Raw genomic sequence first — 19,716 nt, 5'->3', positions numbered from 1 at the left:
TTACACAGCCTCGCTCAGTACACCCCGGTACCTAGTGTTGCACAGCCCCGCTCAGTACACCCCGGTACCTAGTGTTGCACAGCCCCGCTCAGTACACCCCGTTACCTAGTGTTGCACAGCCCCGCTCAGTACACCCCGTACCTAGTGTTGCACAGCCCCGCTCAGTACACCCCGGTACCTAGTGTTGCACAGCCACGCTCAGTACACCCCGGTACCTAGTGTTGCACAGCCCCGCTCAGTACACCCAGGTACCTAGTGTTGCACAGCCACGCTCAGTACACCCCGGTACCTAGTGTTACACAGCCACGCTCAGTACACCCCGGTACCTAGTGTTGCACAGCCCCGCTCAGTACACCCCGGTACCTAGTGTTGCACAGCCCCGCTCAGTACACCCCGGTACCTAGTGTTGCACAGCCCCGCTCAGTACACCCCGGTACCTAGTGTTACACAGCCCCGCTCAGTACACTCCGGTACCTAGTGTTGCACAGCTCCGCTCAGTACACCCCGGTACCTAGTGTTGCACAGGCACGCTCAGTACACCCTGGTACCTAGTGTTGCACAGCCCCGCTCAGTACACCCCGGTACCTAGTGTTGCACATCCCCGCTCAGTACACCCCGGTACCTAGTGTTGCACAGCCACGCTCAGTACACCCCGGTACCTAGTGTTGCACAGCCCCGCTCAGTATACCCCGGTACCTAGTGTTGCACAGGCACGCTCAGTACACCCCGGTACCTAGTGTTGCACAGGCACGCTCAGTACACCCCGGTACCTAGTGTTGCACAGCCCCGCTCAGTACACCCCGTACCTAGTGTTGCACAGCCCCGCTCAGTACACCCCGGTACCTAGTGTTGCACAGCCACGCTCAGTACACCCCGGTACCTAGTGTTGCACAGCCCCGCTCAGTACACCCCGGTACCTAGTGTTACACAGCCCCCTCAGTACACCCCGGTACCTAGTGTTGCACAGCCCCGCTCAGTACACCCCGGCACCTTTTGTTACACAGCCACGCTCAGTACACCCCGGTATCTAGTGTTGCACAGCCACGCTTAGTACACCCCGGTACCTAGTGTTGCACTGCCACGCTCAGTACACCCCGGTACCTAGTGTTGCACAGCCCCGCTCAGTACACCCCGGTACCTAGTGTTGCACAGGCAAGCTAAGTACACCCCGGTACCTATTGTTACACAGTCCCGGTCAGTACACCCCGGTACCTAGTGTTGCACAGCCCCGCTCAGTACACCCCGGTACCTATAGTGTTGCACAGGCACGCTCAGTACACCCCGGTACCTAGTGTTGCACAGCCCCGCTCAGTACACCCCGGTACCTAGTGTTGCACAGGCACGCTCAGTACACCCCGGTACCTAGTGTTGCACAGGCACGCTCAGTACACCCCGGTACCTAGTGTTGCAAAGCCCCACTCCGTACACCCCGGTACCTAGTGTTGCACAGCCCCGCTCAGTACACCCCGGTACCTAGTGTTGCACAGGCACGCTCAGTACACCCCGGTACCTAGTGTTGCACAGGCACGCTCAGTACACCCCGGTACCTAGTGTTGCAAAGCCCCACTCCGTACACCCCGGTACCTAGTGTTGCACAGCCCCGCTCAGTACACCCTGGTACCTAGTGTTGCACAGCCACGCTCAGTACACCCCGGTACCTAGTGTTGCACAGCCCCGCTCAGTACACCCCCGGTACCTAGTGTTGCACAGGCACGCTCAGTACACCCCGGTACCTAGTGTTGCACAGGCACGCTCAGTACACCCCGGTACCTAGTGTTGCACAGCCCCGCTCAGTACACCCCGGTACCTAGTGTTGCACAGCCCCGCTCAATACACCCCGGTACCTAGTTTTACACAGCCTCGCTCAGTACACCCCGGTACCTAGTGTTGCACAGCCCCGCTCAGTACACCCCGGTACCTAGTGTTGCACAGCCCCGCTCAGTACACCCCGTTACCTAGTGTTGCACAGCCCCGCTCAGTACACCCCGTACCTAGTGTTGCACAGCCCCGCTCAGTACACCCCGGTACCTAGTGTTGCACAGCCACGCTCAGTACACCCCGGTACCTAGTGTTGCACAGCCACGCTCAGTACACCCCGGTACCTAGTGTTGCACAGCCCCGCTCAGTACACCCAGGTACCTAGTGTTGCACAGCCAGGCTCAGTACACCCCGGTACCTAGTGTTACACAGCCACGCTCAGTACACCCCGGTACCTAGTGTTGCACAGCCCCGCTCAGTACACCCCGGTACCTAGTGTTGCACAGCCCCGCTCAGTACACCCCGGTACCTAGTGTTGCACAGCCCCGCTCAGTACACCCCGGTACCTAGTGTTACACAACCCCGCTCAGTACACTCCGGTACCTAGTGTTGCACAGCTCCGCTCAGTACACCCCGGTACCTAGTGTTGCACAGGCACGCTCAGTACACCCTGGTACCTAGTGTTGCACAGCCCCGCTCAGTACACCCCGGTACCTAGTGTTGCACAGCCCCGCTCAGTACACCCCGGTACCTAGTGTTGCACAGCCACGCTCAGTACACCCCGGTACCTAGTGTTGCACAGCCCCGCTCAATATACCCCGGTACCTAGTGTTGCACAGGCACGCTCAGTACACCCCGGCACCTAGTGTTGCACAGGCACGCTCAGTACACCCCGGTACCTAGTGTTACACAGCCCCGCTCAGTACACCCCGGTGCCTAGTGTTACAGAGCCACGCTCAGTACACCCCGGTACCTAGTGTTGCACAGCCACGCTCAGTACACCCCGGTACCTAGTGTTATACAGCCACGCTCAGTACTCCCCGGTACGTAGTGTTACACAGCCACGCTCAGTATACCCCGGTACCTAGTGTTACACAGCCACGCTCAGTACACCCCGGTACCTAGTGTTGCACAGCCCCGCTCAGTACACCCCGGTACCTAGTGTTGCACAGCCCCGCTCAATACACCCCGGTACCTAGTGTTGCACAGGCACGCTCAGTACACCCCGGTACCTAGTGTTGCACAGCCACGCTCAGTACACCCCGGTATCTAGTGTTGCACAGCCCCGCTCAGTACACCCCGGTACCTAGTGTTGCACAGCCCCGCTCAATACACCCCGGTACCTAGTGTTGCACAGGCACGCTCAGTACACCCCGGTACCTAGTGTTGCACAGCCCCGCTCAGTACACCCCGGTACCTAGTGTTGCACAGCCCCGCTCAGTACACCCCGGTACCAAGTGTTGCACAGCCACGCTCAGTACACCCCGGTACCTAGTGTTGCACAGCCCCGCTCAGTACACCCCCGGTACCTAGTGTTGCACAGGCACGCTCAGTTCACCCCGGTACCTAGTGTTGCACAGGCACGCTCAGTACACCCCGGTACCTAGTGTTGCACAGCCACGCTCAGTACACCCCGGTATCTAGTGTTGCACAGCCCCGCTCAGTACACCCCGGTACCTAGTGTTGCACAGCCCCGCTCAATACACCCCGGTACCTAGTTTTACACAGCCTCGCTCAGTACACCCCGGTACCTAGTGTTGCACAGCCCCGCTCAGTACACCCCGGTACCTAGTGTTGCACAGCCCCGCTCAGTACACCCCGTTACCTAGTGTTGCACAGCCCCGCTCAGTACACCCCGTACCTAGTGTTGCACAGCCCCGCTCAGTACACCCCGGTACCTAGTGTTGCACAGCCAAGCTCAGTACACCCCGGTACCTAGTGTTGCACAGCCCCGCTCAGTACACCCAGGTACCTAGTGTTGCACAGCCACGCTCAGTACACCCCGGTACCTAGTGTTACACAGCCACGCTCAGTACACCCCGGTATCTAGTGTTGCACAGCCCCGCTCAGTACAGCCCGGTACCTAGTGTTGCACAGCCCCGCTCAATACACCCCGGTACCTAGTTTTACACAGCCTCGCTCAGTACACCCCGGTACCTAGTGTTGCACAGCCCCGCTCAGTACACCCCGGTACCTAGTGTTGCACAGCCCCGCTCAGTACACCCCGTTACCTAGTGTTGCACAGCCCCGCTCAGTACACCCCGTACCTAGTGTTGCACAGCCCCGCTCAGTACACCCCGGTACCTAGTGTTGCACAGCCACGCTCAGTACACCCCGGTACCTAGTGTTGCACAGCCCCGCTCAGTACACCCAGGTACCTAGTGTTGCACAGCCACGCTCAGTACACCCCGGTACCTAGTGTTACACAGCCACGCTCAGTACACCCCGGTACCTAGTGTTGCACAGCCCCGCTCAGTACACCCCGGTACCTAGTGTTGCACAGCCCCGCTCAGTACACCCCGGTACCTAGTGTTGCACAGCCCCGCTCAGTACACCCCGGTACCTAGTGTTACACAGCCCCGCTCAGTACACTCCGGTACCTAGTGTTGCACAGCTCCGCTCAGTACACCCCGGTACCTAGTGTTGCACAGGCACGCTCAGTACACCCTGGTACCTAGTGTTGCACAGCCCCGCTCAGTACACCCCGGTACCTAGTGTTGCACAGCCCCGCTCAGTACACCCCGGTACCTAGTGTTGCACAGCCACGCTCAGTACACCCCGGTACCTAGTGTTGCACAGCCCCGCTCAGTATACCCCGGTACCTAGTGTTGCACAGGCACGCTCAGTACACCCCGGTACCTAGTGTTGCACAGGCACGCTCAGTACACCCCGGTACCTAGTGTTGCACAGCCCCGCTCAGTACACCCCGGTACCTAGTGTTGCACAGCCCCGCTCAGTACACCCCGGTACCAAGTGTTGCACAGCCACGCTCAGTACACCCCGGTACCTAGTGTTGCACAGCCCCGCTCAGTACACCCCCGGTACCTAGTGTTGCACAGGCACGCTCAGTTCACCCCGGTACCTAGTGTTGCACAGGCACGCTCAGTACACCCCGGTACCTAGTGTTGCACAGCCACGCTCAGTACACCCCGGTATCTAGTGTTGCACAGCCCTGCTCAGTACACCCCGGTACCTAGTGTTGTACAGCCCCGCTCAGTACACCCCGGAACCTAGTGATGCACAGCCCCGCTCAGTACACCTCGGTACCTAGTGTTACACAGCCCCGCTCAGTACACCCCGGTACCTAGTGTTGCACAGCACCGCTCAGTACACCCCAGTACCTAGTGTTGCACAGCTCCGCCCAGTACACCCCGGTACCTAGTGTTGCGCAGCCATGCTCAGTACACCCCGGTACCTAGTGTCGCACAGCTCCGTTCAGTACACCCCGGTACCTAGTGTTGCACAGCCCCGCTCAGCACACCCCAGTACCTAGTGTTGCACAGCCACGTTCAGTACACCCCGGTACCTAGTGTTACACAGCCACGCTCAGTACACCCCGGTACCTAGTGTTACACAGCCACGCTCAGTACACCCCAGTACCTAGTGTTACACAGCCACGCTCAGTACACCCCGGTACCTAGTGTTGCACAGCTACGCTCAGTACACCCCGGTACCTAGTGTTACACAGCCCCGCTCAGTACACCCCGGTGCCTAGTGTTACAGAGCCACGCTCAGTACACACCGGTACCTAGTGTTGCACAGCCACGCTCAGTACACCCCGGTACCTAGTGTTATACAGCCACGCTCAGTACTCCCCGGTACGTAGTGTTACACAGCCACGCTCAGTATACCCCGGTACCTAGTGTTACACAGCCACGCTCAGTACACCCCGGTACCTAGTGTTGCACAGCCCCGCTCAGTACACCCCGGTACCTAGTGTTGCACAGCCACGTTCAGTACACCCCGATACCTAGTGTTGCACAGCCCCGCTCAGTACACCCCGGTACCTAGTGTTGCACAACCCCGCTCAGTACACCCCGGTATCTAGTGTTGCACAGCACCGCTCAGTACACCCCGGTACCTAGTGTTGCACAGCCCCGCTCAGAACACCCCGGTACCTAGTGTTGCACAGCCCCGCTCAGTACACCCCGGTACCTAGTGTTGCAAAGCCCTGCTCAGTACAACACGGTACCTTGTGTTGCACAGCCCCGCTCAGTACACCCCGGTACCTAGTGTTGCACAGCCCCGCTCCGTACACCCCGGTACCTAGTGTTACACAGCCCCGCTCAATACACCCCGGTACCTAGTGTTGCACAGCACCGCTCAGTACACCCCGGTACCTAGTGTTGCACAGCCCTGCTCAGTACACCCCGGTACCTAGTGTTGCACAGCCCCGCTCAGTACACCCCGGAACCTAGTGATGCACAGCCCCGCTCAGTACACCTCGGTACCTAGTGTTACACAGCCCCGCTCAGTACACCCCGGTACCTAGTGTTGCACAGCACCGCTCAGTACACCCCAGTACCTAGTGTTGCACAGCTCCGCCCAGTACACCCCGGTACCTAGTGTTGCGCAGCCATGCTCAGTACACCCCGGTACCTAGTGTCGCACAGCTCCGTTCAGTACACCCCGGTACCTAGTGTTGCACAGCCCCGCTCAGCACACCCCAGTACCTAGTGTTGCACAGCCACGTTCAGTACACCCCGGTACCTAGTGTTACACAGCCACGCTCAGTACACCCCGGTACCTAGTGTTACACAGCCACGCTCAGTACACCCCAGTACCTAGTGTTACACAGCCACGCTCAGTACACCCCGGTACCTAGTGTTGCACAGCTACGCTCAGTACACCCCGGTACCTAGTGTTACACAGCCCCGCTCAGTACACCCCGGTGCCTAGTGTTACAGAGCCACGCTCAGTACACCCCGGTACCTAGTGTTGCACAGCCACGCTCAGTACACCCCGGTACCTAGTGTTATACAGCCACGCTCAGTACTCCCCGGTACGTAGTGTTACACAGCCACGCTCAGTATACCCCGGTACCTAGTGTTACACAGCCACGCTCAGTACACCCCGGTACCTAGTGTTGCACAGCCCCGCTCAGTACACCCCGGTACCTAGTGTTGCACAGCCACGTTCAGTACACCCCGATACCTAGTGTTGCACAGCCCCGCTCAGTACACCCCGGTACCTAGTGTTGCACAGCCCCGCTCAGTACACCCCGGTATCTAGTGTTGCACAGCACCGCTCAGTACACCCCGGTACCTAGTGTTGCACAGCCCCGCTCAGAACACCCCGGTACCTAGTGTTGCACAGCCCCGCTCAGTACACCCCGGTACCTAGTGTTGCAAAGCCCTGCTCAGTACAACACGGTACCTTGTGTTGCACAGCCCCGCTCAGTACACCCCGGTACCTAGTGTTGCACAGCCCCGCTCCGTACACCCCGGTACCTAGTGTTACACAGCCCCGCTCAATACACCCCGGTACCTAGTGTTGCACAGCACCGCTCAGTACACCCCGGTACCTAGTGTTGCACAGCCACGTTCAGTACACCCCGGTACCTAGTGTTGCACAGCCCCGCTCAGTTCGCCCCGGTACCTAGTGTTACACAGCCACGCTCAGTTCACCCCGGTACCTGGTGTTACACAGCCACGCTCAGTACACCCCGGTACCTAGTGTTACACAGCCACGCTCAGTACACCCCGGTACCTAGTGTTGCACAGCACCGCTCAGTACACCCCGGTACCTAGTGTTGCACAACATCCTGCAGTATTGCTCAACAGTTCGCCACAAACCTCCACCAGTAGCGCCCTCCCTTCACTCCTAACTGGTGATCCGTGTTCACCAATAGCTGCACAACTCCGGTCGTCGCTCATCGTAGTTCATGTCGGGCGCTGCTCCCTCTCTCACCTTCATCCTCACACACCAATAACAGTTTTCCCCCTCATCCCATTTTCTATGTTTACAGTTAAACGGCGCCTTTCTCAGGCACTTTGGTATTTCCCCCAATTATTGTCAAATGCTTTTAAATGTTTCGAGTTTCCATGATAATAGCTGAACCATGAAGTACCGCAGGGTACCATACAGTAACCCAGGGTACCACACAGTAACCCAGGGTTCCATGCAGTAACCCAGGGTACCATGCAGTAACCCAGGGTACCATGCAGTATCCCAAGGTACCATGCAGTATCCCAAGGTACCATACAGTATCCCAGGGTACCATGCCGTATCCCAGGGTACCATGCCGTATCCCAGGGTACCATGCAGTAACCCAGGGTACCATGCAGTATCCCAAGGTACCATGCAGTATCCCAAGGTACCATGCAGTATCCCAGGGTACCATGCAGTATCCCAGGGTACCATGCAGTATCCCAGGGTACCATGCAGTAACCCAGGGTACCATGCAGTATCCCAAGGTACCATGCAGTATCCCAAGGTACCATGCAGTATCCCAGGGTACCATGCAGTATCCCAGGGTACCATGCAGTATCCCAGGGTACCATGCAGTATCCCAGGGTACCATGCAGTATCCCAAGGTACCATACAGTAACCCAGGGTACCATACAGTAACCCAGGGTACCATACATTATCCCAGGGTACCATGCAGTATCCCAAGGTACCATGCAGTATCCCAGGGTACCATGCAGTATCCCAATGTACCATGCAGTATCCCAGGGTACCATGCAGTATCCCAGGGTACCATGCAGTATCCCAGGGTACCATGCAGTAACCCAGGGTACCATACAGTAACCCAGGGAACCATACAGTAACCCAGGGTACCATACAGTAACCCAGGGTACCATACAGTAACCCAGGGTACCATGCAGTAACCCAGGGTACCATAGAGTAACCCAGGGTACCATACAGTAACCCAGGGTACCATGCAGTAACCCAGGGTACCATACAGTAACCCAGGGTACCATACAGTAACCCAGGGTACCATGCAGTATCCCAGGGTACCATGCATTATCCCAGGGTACCATACAGTAACCCAGGGTACCATACAGTAACCCAGGGTACCATACAGTAACCCAGGGTACCACACAGTAACCCAAGGTACCACACAGTAACCCAGAGTACCACACAGTAACCCAGAGTACCATACAGTAACCCAGGGTACCACACAGTAACCCAGGGGTACCATAGAGTAACCCAGGGTACCACACAGTAACCCAGGGTACCATACAGTAACCCAAGGTACCACACAGTAACCCAGGGGTACCATAGAGTAACCCAGGGTACCACACAGTAACCCAGGGTACCACACAGTAGCCCAGGGTACCATACAGTAACCCAGGGGTACCACACAGTAATCCAAGGGTACCACACAGTAACCCATGGTACCACACAGTAACCCAGGGTACCATACAGTAACCCAGGGTACCAAGAGTAACCCATGGTACCATACAGTAACCCACTGTACCAAGAGTAAGCCAGGGTACCAAGAGTAACCCAGGGTACCAAGAGTAACCCAGGGTACCATACAGTAACCCTAGGAACCAAGAGTAACCCTGGGTACCAAGAGTAACCTTGGGTACTATACAGTAACCCAGGGTACCAAGAGTAACCCTGGGTACCATACAGTAACCCTGGGTACCAAGAGTAACCCAGGGTACCATACAGTAACCCTGGGTACCAGGAGTAACCCAAGGTACCAAGAGTAACCCAGGGTACCAGGAGTAACCCAGGGTACCAAGAGTAACCCAGGGTACCAAGAGTAACCCAAGGTACCATGCAGTAACCCAGGGCACCAAGAGTAACCCAGGGTACCATACAGTCCCCCTGGGTACCAAGAGTAACCCAAGGTACCATACAGTAACCCAAGGTACCATACAGTAACCCAAGGTACCATACAGTAACCCTGGGTACCAAGAGTAACCCAGGGTACCATACAGTAACCCAGGGTACCAAGAGTAACCCAAGATACCATACAGTAACCCAAGGTACCATAAAGTAACCCAAGGTACCATACAGTAACCCAGGGTACCAAGAGTAACCCAAGATACCATACAGTAACCCGGGGTACCAAGAGTAACCCAGGGTACCATACAGTAACCCAGGGTACCAAGAGTAACCCAAGATACCATACAGTAACCCAAGGTACCATAAAGTAACCCAAGGTACCATACAGTAACCCTGGGTACCAAGAGTAACCCAAGGTACCATACAGTAACCCAGGGTACCAAGAGTAACCCAGGGTACCAAGAGTAACCCAGGGTACCAAGAGTAACCCAGGGTACCAAGAGTAACCCAGGGAACCATACAGTAACCCAGGGTACAAAGAGTAACCCTGGGTACCAAGAGTAACCCAGGGAACCATACAGTAACCCAGGGTACCAAGAGTAACCCAGGGAACCATACAGTAACCCAGGGTACAAAGTAACCCAGGGTACCAAGAGTAACCCAAGGTACCATACAGTTACCCTGGGTACCAAGAGTAACCCAGGGTTCCAAGAGAAACCCAAGGTACCATACAGTAACCCTGGGTACCAAGAGTAACCCAGGGTACCAAGAGTAACCCAGGGAACCATACAGTAACCCTGGGTACAAAGAGTAACCCAGGGTACCAAGAGTAACCCAAGGTACCATACAGTAACCCTGGGTACCAAGAGTAACCCAGGGTACCAAGAGTAACCCCAGGGTACCAAGAGTAACCCAAGGTACCATACAGTAACCCAGGGTACCAAGAGTAACCCAGGGTACCATACAGTAACCCTGGGTACCATACAGTAACCCTGGGTACCAAGAGTAACCCAAGGTACCATACAGTAATCCTGGGTACCAAGAGTAACCCAGGGTACCATACAGTCCCCCTGGGTACCATACAGTAACCCTGGGTACCAAGAGTAACACAGGGTACCAAGAGTAACCCAGGGTACCAGGAGTAACCCAAGGTACCATACAGTAACCCTGGGTACCAGGAGTAACTCAGGGTACCAAGAGTAACCCAAGGTACCATACAGTAACCCTGGGTACCAAGAGTAACCCAGGGTACCATACAGTAACCCAGGGTTCCATACAGTAACCCAGGGTACCATACAGTAACCCAGGGTACCATACAGTAACCCAGGGTACCAAGAGTAACCCAGGGTACCAAGAGTAACCCAGGGTACCAAGAGTAACCCAGGGTACCATACAGTAACCCAGGGTACCATAGAGTAACCCAGGGTACCATAGAGTAACCCAGGGTTCCATACAGTAACCCAGGGTACCATACAGTAACCCAGGGTACCATACAGTAACCCAGGGTACCATACAGTAACCCAGGGTACCATACAGTAACCCAGGGTACCAAGAGCAACCCCAGGGTACCACGGGACACTGGAACATCATTAAAACATTACACTTCTGGATATTTTTGACCCAGACTATAGCTGTAGACGACAGGTCACCAACAGTGACCTCTCGCCTACAACAGTGACCTCTCGCCTACAACAGTGACCTCTCGCCTACAACAGTGACCTCTCGCCTACAACAGTGACCTCTCGCCTACAACAGTGACCTCTCGCCTACAACGGTGACCTCTCGCCTACAACAGTGACCTCTCGCCTACAACAGTGACCTCTCGCCTACAACGGTGACCTTTCGCCTACAACGGTGACCTTTCGCCTACAACGGTGACCTCTCGCCTACAACGGTGACCTCTCGCCTACAACAGTGACCTCTCGCCTACAACGGAGACCTCTTGCCTACAACGGTGACCTTTCGCCTACAACGGTGACCTCTCGCCTACAACAGTGACCTTTCGCCTACAACAGTGTCGCCTACAACAGTGTCGCCCACAACAGTGTCCCCTACAACAGTGTCCCCTACAACAGTGTGGCCCACAACAGTGTCGCCTACAACAGTGTCGCCTACAACAGTGTCGCCCACAACAGTGTCCCCTACAACAGTGTCCCCTACAACAGTGTGGCCCACAACAGTGTCGCCTACAACAGTGTCGCCCACAACAGTGTCGCCCACAACAGTGTCGCCTACAACAGTGTGGCCCACAACAGTGTTGCCTACAACAGTGTCCTCTACAACAGTGTGGCCCACAACAGTGTCGCCTACAACAGTGTCGCCCACAACAGTGTCGCCTACAACAGTGTGGCCCACAACAGTGTCGCCCACAATAGTGTGGCCCACAACAGTGTCGCCTACAACAGTGTCGCCTACAACAGTGTGGTCCACAATAGTGTCGTCCACAATAGTGTGGCCCACAACAGTGTCGCCCACAACAGTGTCGCCTACAACAGTGTGGCCCACAACAGTGTCGCCTACAACAGTGTCGCCTACAACAGTGTGGCCCACAATAGTGTCGTCCACAACAGTGTGGCCCATAACAGTGTCGCCTACAACAGTGTCGCCTACAACAGTGTCGCCTACAACAGTGTCGCCTACAACAGTGTCGCCTACAACAGTGTCGCCCACAACAGTGTCGCCCACAACAGTGTGGCCCACAACAGTGTCGCCTACAACAGTGTGGCCCACAACAGTGTGGCCCACAACAGTGTCGCCCACAACAGTGTCGCCCACAACAGTGTCGCCTACAACAGTGTGGCCCACAACAGTGTCGCCTACAACAGTGTCGCCTACAACAGTGTGGCCCACAACAGTGTCGCCCACAATAGTGTGGCCCAACAGTGTCGCCTACAACAGTGTCGCCTACAACAGTGTGGCCCACAATAGTGTCGTCCACAATAGTGTGGCCCACAACAGTGTCGCCCACAACAGTGTCGCCCACAACAATGTCGCCTACAACAGTGTGGCCCACAACAGTGTGGCCCACAACAGTGTGACCCACAACAGTGTGGCCCACAACAGTGTGGCCCACAACAGTGTGACTAACAACAGTGTCGCCTACAACAGTGTGGCCCACAACAGTGTGGCCCACAACAGTGTCGCCCACAACAGTGTCGCCCACAACAGTGTGGCCCACAACAGTGTCGCCTACAACAGTGTGGCCCACAACAGTGTGGCCCACAACAGTGTGACCCACAACAGTGTGGCCCACAACAGTGTCGCCTACAACAGTGTCGCCTACAACAGTGTGGCCCACAACAGTGTGGCCCACAACAGTGTGGCCCACAACAGTGTGGCCCACAACAGTGTGGCCCACAACAGTGTCGCCTACAACAGTGTCGCCTACAACAGTGTGGCCCACAACAGTGTGGCCCACAACAGTGTGGCCTACAACAGTGTGGCCCACAACAGTGTCGCCTACAACAGTGTCGCCCACAACAGTGTGGCCCAGAACAGTGTGGCCCACAACAGTGTGGCCCACAACAGTGTCGCCTACAACAGTGTCGCCTACAACAGTGTGGCCCACAACAGTGTGGCCCACAACAGTGTCGCCGACAAGAGTGTCGCCCACAACAGTGTGGCCCACAACAGTGTCGCCTACAACAGTGTCGCCTACAAGTGTCGCCCACAACAGTGTGGCCCACAACAGTGTGGCCCACAACAGTGTGGACCACAACAGTGTGGACCACAACAGTGTGGCCCACAACAGTGTGGCCCACAACAGTGTGGCCCACAACAGTGTGGCCCACAACAGTGTCGCCTACAACAGTGTCGCCTACAACAGTGTCGCCTACAACAGTGTCGCCTACAACAGTGTGGCCTACAACAGTGTGGCCCACAACAGTGTGGCCCACAACAGTGTGGCCCACAACAGTGTCGCCCACAACAGTGTGGCCCACAACAGTGTGGCCCACAACAGTGTGGCCCACAACAGTGTGGCCCACAACAGTGTCGCCTACAACAGTGTGGCCCACAACAGTGTCGCCTACAACAGTGTCGCCCACAACAGTGTCGCCTACAACAGTGTCGCCTACAACAGTGTGGCCCACAACAGTGTGGCCCACAACAGTGTCGCCTACAACAGTGTCGCCCACAACAGTGTCGCCCACAACAGTGTGGCCCACAACAGTGTCGCCTACAACAGTGTGGCCCACAACAGTGTGGCCCACAACAGTATGGCCCACAATAGTGTGGCCCACAATAGTGTGGCCCACAATAGTGTGGCCCACAATAGTGTGGCCCACAACAGTGTCGCCCACAACAGTGTCGCCCACAACAGTGTCGCCTACAACAGTGTGGCCCACAACAGTGTGGCCCACAACAGTGTGGCCCACAACAGTGTCGCCCACAACAGTGTGGCCCACAACAGTGTGGCCCACATCAGTGTCGCCTACAACAGTGTCGCCTACAACAGTGTGGCCCACAACAGTGTGGCCCACAACAGTGTATCCCACAACAGTGTCGCCTACAACAGTGTGGCCCACAAGTGTGGCCCACAACAGTGTGGCCCACAACAGTGTCGCCTACAACAGTGTCGCCTACAACAGTGTGGCCCACAACAGTGTCGCCCACAACAGTGTGGCCCACAACAGTGTGGCCCACAACAGTGTGGCCCACAACAGTGTGGCCCACAACAGTGTGGCCTACAACAGTGTGGCCTACAACAGTGTGGCCCACAACAGTGTGGCCCACAACAGTGTGGCCCACAACAGTGTCGCCTACAACAGTGTCGCCTACAACAGTGTGGCCCACAACAGTGTGGCCCACAACAGTGTGGCCCACAACAGTGTGGCCCACAACAGTGTGGCCCACAACAGTGTGGCCCACAACAGTGTGGCCCACAACAGTGTGGCCCACAACAGTGTCGCCTACAACAGTGTCGCCTACAACAGTGTGGCCTACAACAGTGTGGCCCACAACAGTGTCGCCTACAACAGTGTCGCCTACAACAGTGTGGTCCACAATAGTGTCGTCCACAATAGTGTGGCCCACAACAGTGTCGCCCACAACAGTGTCGCCTACAACAGTGTGGCCCACAACAGTGTGGCCCACAACAGTGTCGCCTACAACAGTGTCGCCTACAACAGTGTCGCCTACAACAGTGTGGCCCACAATAGTGTCGTCCACAACAGTGTGGCCCATAACAGTGTCGCCTACAACAGTGTCGCCTACAACAGTGTCGCCTACAACAGTGTCGCCCACAACAGTGTCGCCCACAACAGTGTGGCCCACAACAGTGTCGCCTACAACAGTGTGACCCACAACAGTGTCGCCTACAACAGTGTGGCCCACAACAGTGTCGCCTACAACAGTGTCGCCTACAACAGTGTGGCCCACAACAGTGTCGCCCACAATAGTGTGGCCCAACAGTGTCGCCTACAACAGTGTCGCCCACAATAGTGTCGTCCACAATAGTGTGGCCCACAACAGTGTCGCCCACAACAGTGTCGCCCACAACAGTGTCGCCTACAACAGTGTGGCCCACAACAGTGTCGCCTACAACAGTGTCGCCTACACCAGTGTGGCCCACAATAGTGTCGTCCACAACAGTGTGGCCCACAACAGTGTCGCCCACAACAGTGTCGCGTACAACAGTGTCGCCCACAACAGTGTCGCCTACAACAGTGTGGCCCACAACAGTGTCGCCCACAACAGTGTGGCCCACAACAGTGTGGCCCACAACAGTGTGACCCACAACAGTGTGGCCCACAACAGTGTGGCCCACAACAGTGTGACCCACAACAGTGTCGCCTACAACAGTGTGGCCCACAACAGTGTGGCCCACAACAGTGTGGCCCACAACAGTGTGGCCCACAACAGTGTGACCCACAACAGTGTGGCCCACAACAGTGTCGCCTACAACAGTGTGGCCCACAACAGTGTGGCCCACAACAGTGTCGCCTACAACAGTGTGGCCCACAACAGTGTCGCCTACAACAGTGTCGCCCACAACAGTGTGGCCCAGAACAGTGTGGCCCAGAACAGTGTGGCCCACAACAGTGTCGCCTACAACAGTGTCGCCTACAACAGTGTGGCCCACAACAGTGTGGCCCACAACAGTGTCGCCTACAACAGTGTGGCCCACAACAGTGTGACCCACAACAGTGTCGCCGACAAGAGTGTCGCCCACAACAGTGTGGCCCACAACAGTGTGGCCCACAACAGTGTCGCCCACAACAGTGTGGCCCACAACAGTGTGGCCCACAACAGTGTCGCCTACAAGTGTCGCCCACAACAGTGTGGCCCACAACAGTGTGGCCCACAACAGTGTGGCCCACAACAGTGTGGCCCACAACAGTGTGGCCCACAACAGTGTCGCCTACAACAGTGTCGCCTACAACAGTGTGGCCCACAACAGTGTGGCCCACAACAGTGTGGCCCACAACAGTGTCGCCTACAACAGTGTCGCCCACAACAGTGTCGCCCACAACAGTGTCGCCTACAACAGTGTGGCCCACAACAGTGTGGCCCACAACAGTATGGCCCACAACAGTGTCGCCCACAACAGTGTCGCCCACAACAGTGTCGCCTACAACAGTGTGGCCCACAACAGTGTGGCCCACAACAGTGTGGCCCACAACAGTGTGGCCCACAACAGTGTGGCCCACAACAGTGTGGCCCACAACAGTGTGGCCCACAACAGTGTGGCCCACAACAGTGTGGCCCACAACAGTGTGGCCCACAACAGTGTGGCCCACAACAGTGTGGCCCACAACAGTGTGGCCCACAACAGTGTCGCCCACAACAGTGTCACCCACAACAGTGTGGCCCACAACAGTGTCGCCTACAACAGTGAGGCCCACAACAGTGTGGCCCACAACAGTGTGGCCCACAACAGTGTGGCCCACAACAGTGTGGCCCACAACAGTGTGGCCCACAACAGTGTGGCCCACAACAGTGTGGCCCACAACAGTGTGGCCCACAACAGTGTGGCCCACAACAGTGTCGCCCACAACAGTGTCGCCTACAACAGTGTGGCCCACAACAGTGTCGCCTACAACAGTGTGGCCCACAACAGTGTCGCCTACAACAGTGTGGCCCACAACAGTGTGGCCCACAACAGTGTCGCCTACAACAGTGTGGCCCACAACAGTGTCGCCTACAACAGTGTCGCCCACAACAGTGTGGCCCACAACAGTGTGGCCCACAACAGTGTGGCCCACAACAGTGTCGCCTACAACAGTGTGGCCCACAACAGTGTCGCCTACAACAGAGTCGCCTACAACAGTGTGGCCCACAACAGTGTGGCCCACAACAGTGTGGCCCACAACAGTGTCGCCTACAACAGTGTGGCCCACAACAGTGTGGCCCACAACAGTGTGGCCCACAACAGTGTGGCCCACAATAGTGTGGCCCACAACAGTGTCGCCTACAACAGTGTCGCCTACAAGTGTGGCCCACAACAGTGTGGCCCACAACAGTGTGGCCCACAACAGTGTGTCCCACAACAGTGTCGCCTACAACAGTGTGGCCTACAACAGTGTGGCCCACAACAGTGTGGCCCACAACAGTGTGGCCCACAACAGTGTGGCCCACAACAGTGTGGCCCACAACAGTGTGGCCCACAATAGTGTGACCCACAACAGTGTCGCCTACAACAGTGTGGCCCACAACAGTGTCGCCTACAACAGTGTCGCCTACAACAGTGTGGCCCACAACAGTGTGGCCCACAACAGTGTCGCCTACAACAGTGTCGCCCACAACAGTGTCGCCCACAACAGTGTCGCCCACAACAGTGTCGCCTACAACAGTGTGGCCCACAACAGTGTGGCCCACAACAGTGTGGCCCACAACAGTGTCGCCCACAACAGTGTCGCCCACAACAGTGTCGCCCACAACAGTGTCGCCCACAACAGTGTCGCCCACAACAGTGTCGCCCACAACAGTGTCGCCCACAACAGTGTGGCCCACAACAGTGTGGCCCACAACAGTGTCGCCCACAACAGTGTGGCCCACAACAGTGGGCCACAACAGTGTGGCCCACAACAGTGTGGCCCACAACAGTGTGGCCCACAACAGTGTGGCCCACAACAGTGTGGCCCACAACAGTGTGGCCCACAACAGTGTGGCCCACAACAGTGTCGCCTACAACAGTGTGACCCACAACAGTGTGGCCCACAACAGTGTGGCCCACAACAGTGTGGCCCACAACAGTGTGGCCCACAACAGTGTGGCCCACAACAGTGTCGCCTACAACAGTGTGGCCCACAACAGTGTCGCCTACAACAGTGTGGCCCACAACAGTGTCGCCTACAACAGTGTCAACTACAACAGTGTGGCCCACAACAGTGTCGCCCACAACAATGTCACCCACAACAGTGTCACCCACAACAATGTCACCTACAACAGTGTCACCCACAACAATGTCACCCACAACAATGTCACCTACAACAGTGTGGCCCACAACAATGTCACCTACAACAGTGTCACCTACAACAATGTCATCTACAACAGTGACCAGCACTGTTGGTCGTTCGTCTTGGCGCGCGTCTAATGTGAAAATAACGAACCTTGTTACAAAAATGTTTAACATGTAAAAAATATATTTTCCGAGGTATGACTGAGTCTAGATATTCTTCCACTACATATCTAATATGCTTCTATTAATATAAATCAGTTTTAAACGCGAACTTCATTAAATTTCCATTTACTTCGTACAATTAAAAAACGATGGGTCTTATTTAGAAAAATTAACACACATTTACAATAATTACTTTGAAAAAAATCAAAATCCGCATTTACACATGTTTTTCAACAATTTCGTAAAACATTCATATCTTCTACACATGATACCAGTTGCGTTTGATAGAAGGAAAATTACCATCATGTGATTTTGATGACTTTGATTATGAATGCAAAGATAAACATAATACTTTTGTTACAATTTTGGCATAATTAATTTAGCATGAATGTGGATAAAACCTATCATCTGGGCCTTACCTGGTGTAGTGGTGGCGAGGAAGAGTCCCAACAGAAGGGCATACATGATGCCAACACCAACAGTCGTTTTGCTCCACTTTTTTTTACGATCAAAGGATTTTCCGATGATGGCCACTATAAAGCACTGTCTGCCTCCCGCCACTGACCCGTCTCTCTCTCTCTCTGCGTTAGGTCAACCTGATCTGGGGTCAGAGAGGGGGTCGTCACTGCTTTGGGGGTCAGAGAGGGGGTCGACACTGCTTAGGGGGTCAGAGAAGGGGTCGTCACTGCTTAGGGAGTCAGAGAAGGGGTCGGCACTGCTTAGGGGGTCAGAGAGGGGGTCGTCACTGGGGTCAGAATCGGGGTTTTTACTATTTAAGGTCAGACTCAGAGTCCTTACTGACCAGCCACTTTCAACAGGACTTGGTTACACCAGGACTGACCATTCACTCGCCGCACCACCTTAAGTAGGAGAAATTTCCTAAGATCCAAACGTCCAGTTTTGATATCTAATTAAAGGTCAATATCACTCGCTCTCAAGGGTTCCTGTAGAGTTGATCAATTGTTTCACAGATCACTATTACTCACGCGTAAACACGTCTATTCTTGACTACGTAACTACAACAGTCTGTTTACTGAATACAATAGACAAATACAACACCAGGTAATGAGCTGAGAATGATTATCATCAGTGCTTGGATGCTAAATCACGTTAATTAATTATTCTACTTAACACTTGATCATTACTTTACCAAATTGGTTTTCTCCCTATTAGTAAAATAAAACTTTAAATTGTCGCCATAAGTTTCTGAGGTTAGGCTGTATCTCATCCTCATTGTTACCAGCGAGTCAATAGCCCGCGAGCGTGAGGGGGAAGAAACGCGTTGACGTTTATTAACTACCAGTAATGGTCGTATCACCAGAAGCTGTTGAGCTCAGGTGGTCCAGGCACGGAGCGGAGCGCTGTACACCCACCCTCCACGATGGCTGCAGCCACACTGACTCCTGCCTCACCCACACTGCTCCACCTCTCCACCTCACACCACCACAACTCATCCTATAAATTCATCATTAAATCCACCTCTGAGAATTTCCTTCCCTCGGACAAACACAAAAATACAGTTACATTTCTACCGAATTCTCTTACGTTTAGGCACCTGGGAATACAGCGGCTCTCGTTAAGTGATATAGAATTACTCCACGACCATAGACGAAGGGATAGCCAGCACAAACTGCCCAACTCCAGGCAAAACT

The 19,716-nt window shown here is 55.4% G+C and overlaps 1 protein-coding gene across 1 annotated transcript in view; it reads right to left on the bottom strand.

The window, feature by feature from the left end:
* The window catches only part of LOC123763068 (zwei Ig domain protein zig-8-like), a 644,479-nt gene extending 625,038 nt beyond the window's left edge, over positions 1–19,441 (bottom strand). Inside the window, exon 1 of the mRNA XM_069301922.1 lies at positions 18,484–19,441. Coding sequence (XP_069158023.1) covers positions 18,484–18,529 — 46 coding nt within the window. The 5' untranslated portion in view covers positions 18,530–19,441. The remainder of the gene's footprint in view (positions 1–18,483) is intronic.
* Between the last annotated feature and the right edge of the window lie 275 nt (positions 19,442–19,716).

This window comes from Procambarus clarkii, chromosome 47 (genome assembly GCF_040958095.1).
Source record: "Procambarus clarkii isolate CNS0578487 chromosome 47, FALCON_Pclarkii_2.0, whole genome shotgun sequence".
NCBI lineage: Eukaryota > Metazoa > Arthropoda > Malacostraca > Decapoda > Cambaridae > Procambarus > Procambarus clarkii.
Note: the sequence above shows the minus strand (reverse complement) of the source record. Positions and strands in the feature narration are given on the sequence as shown.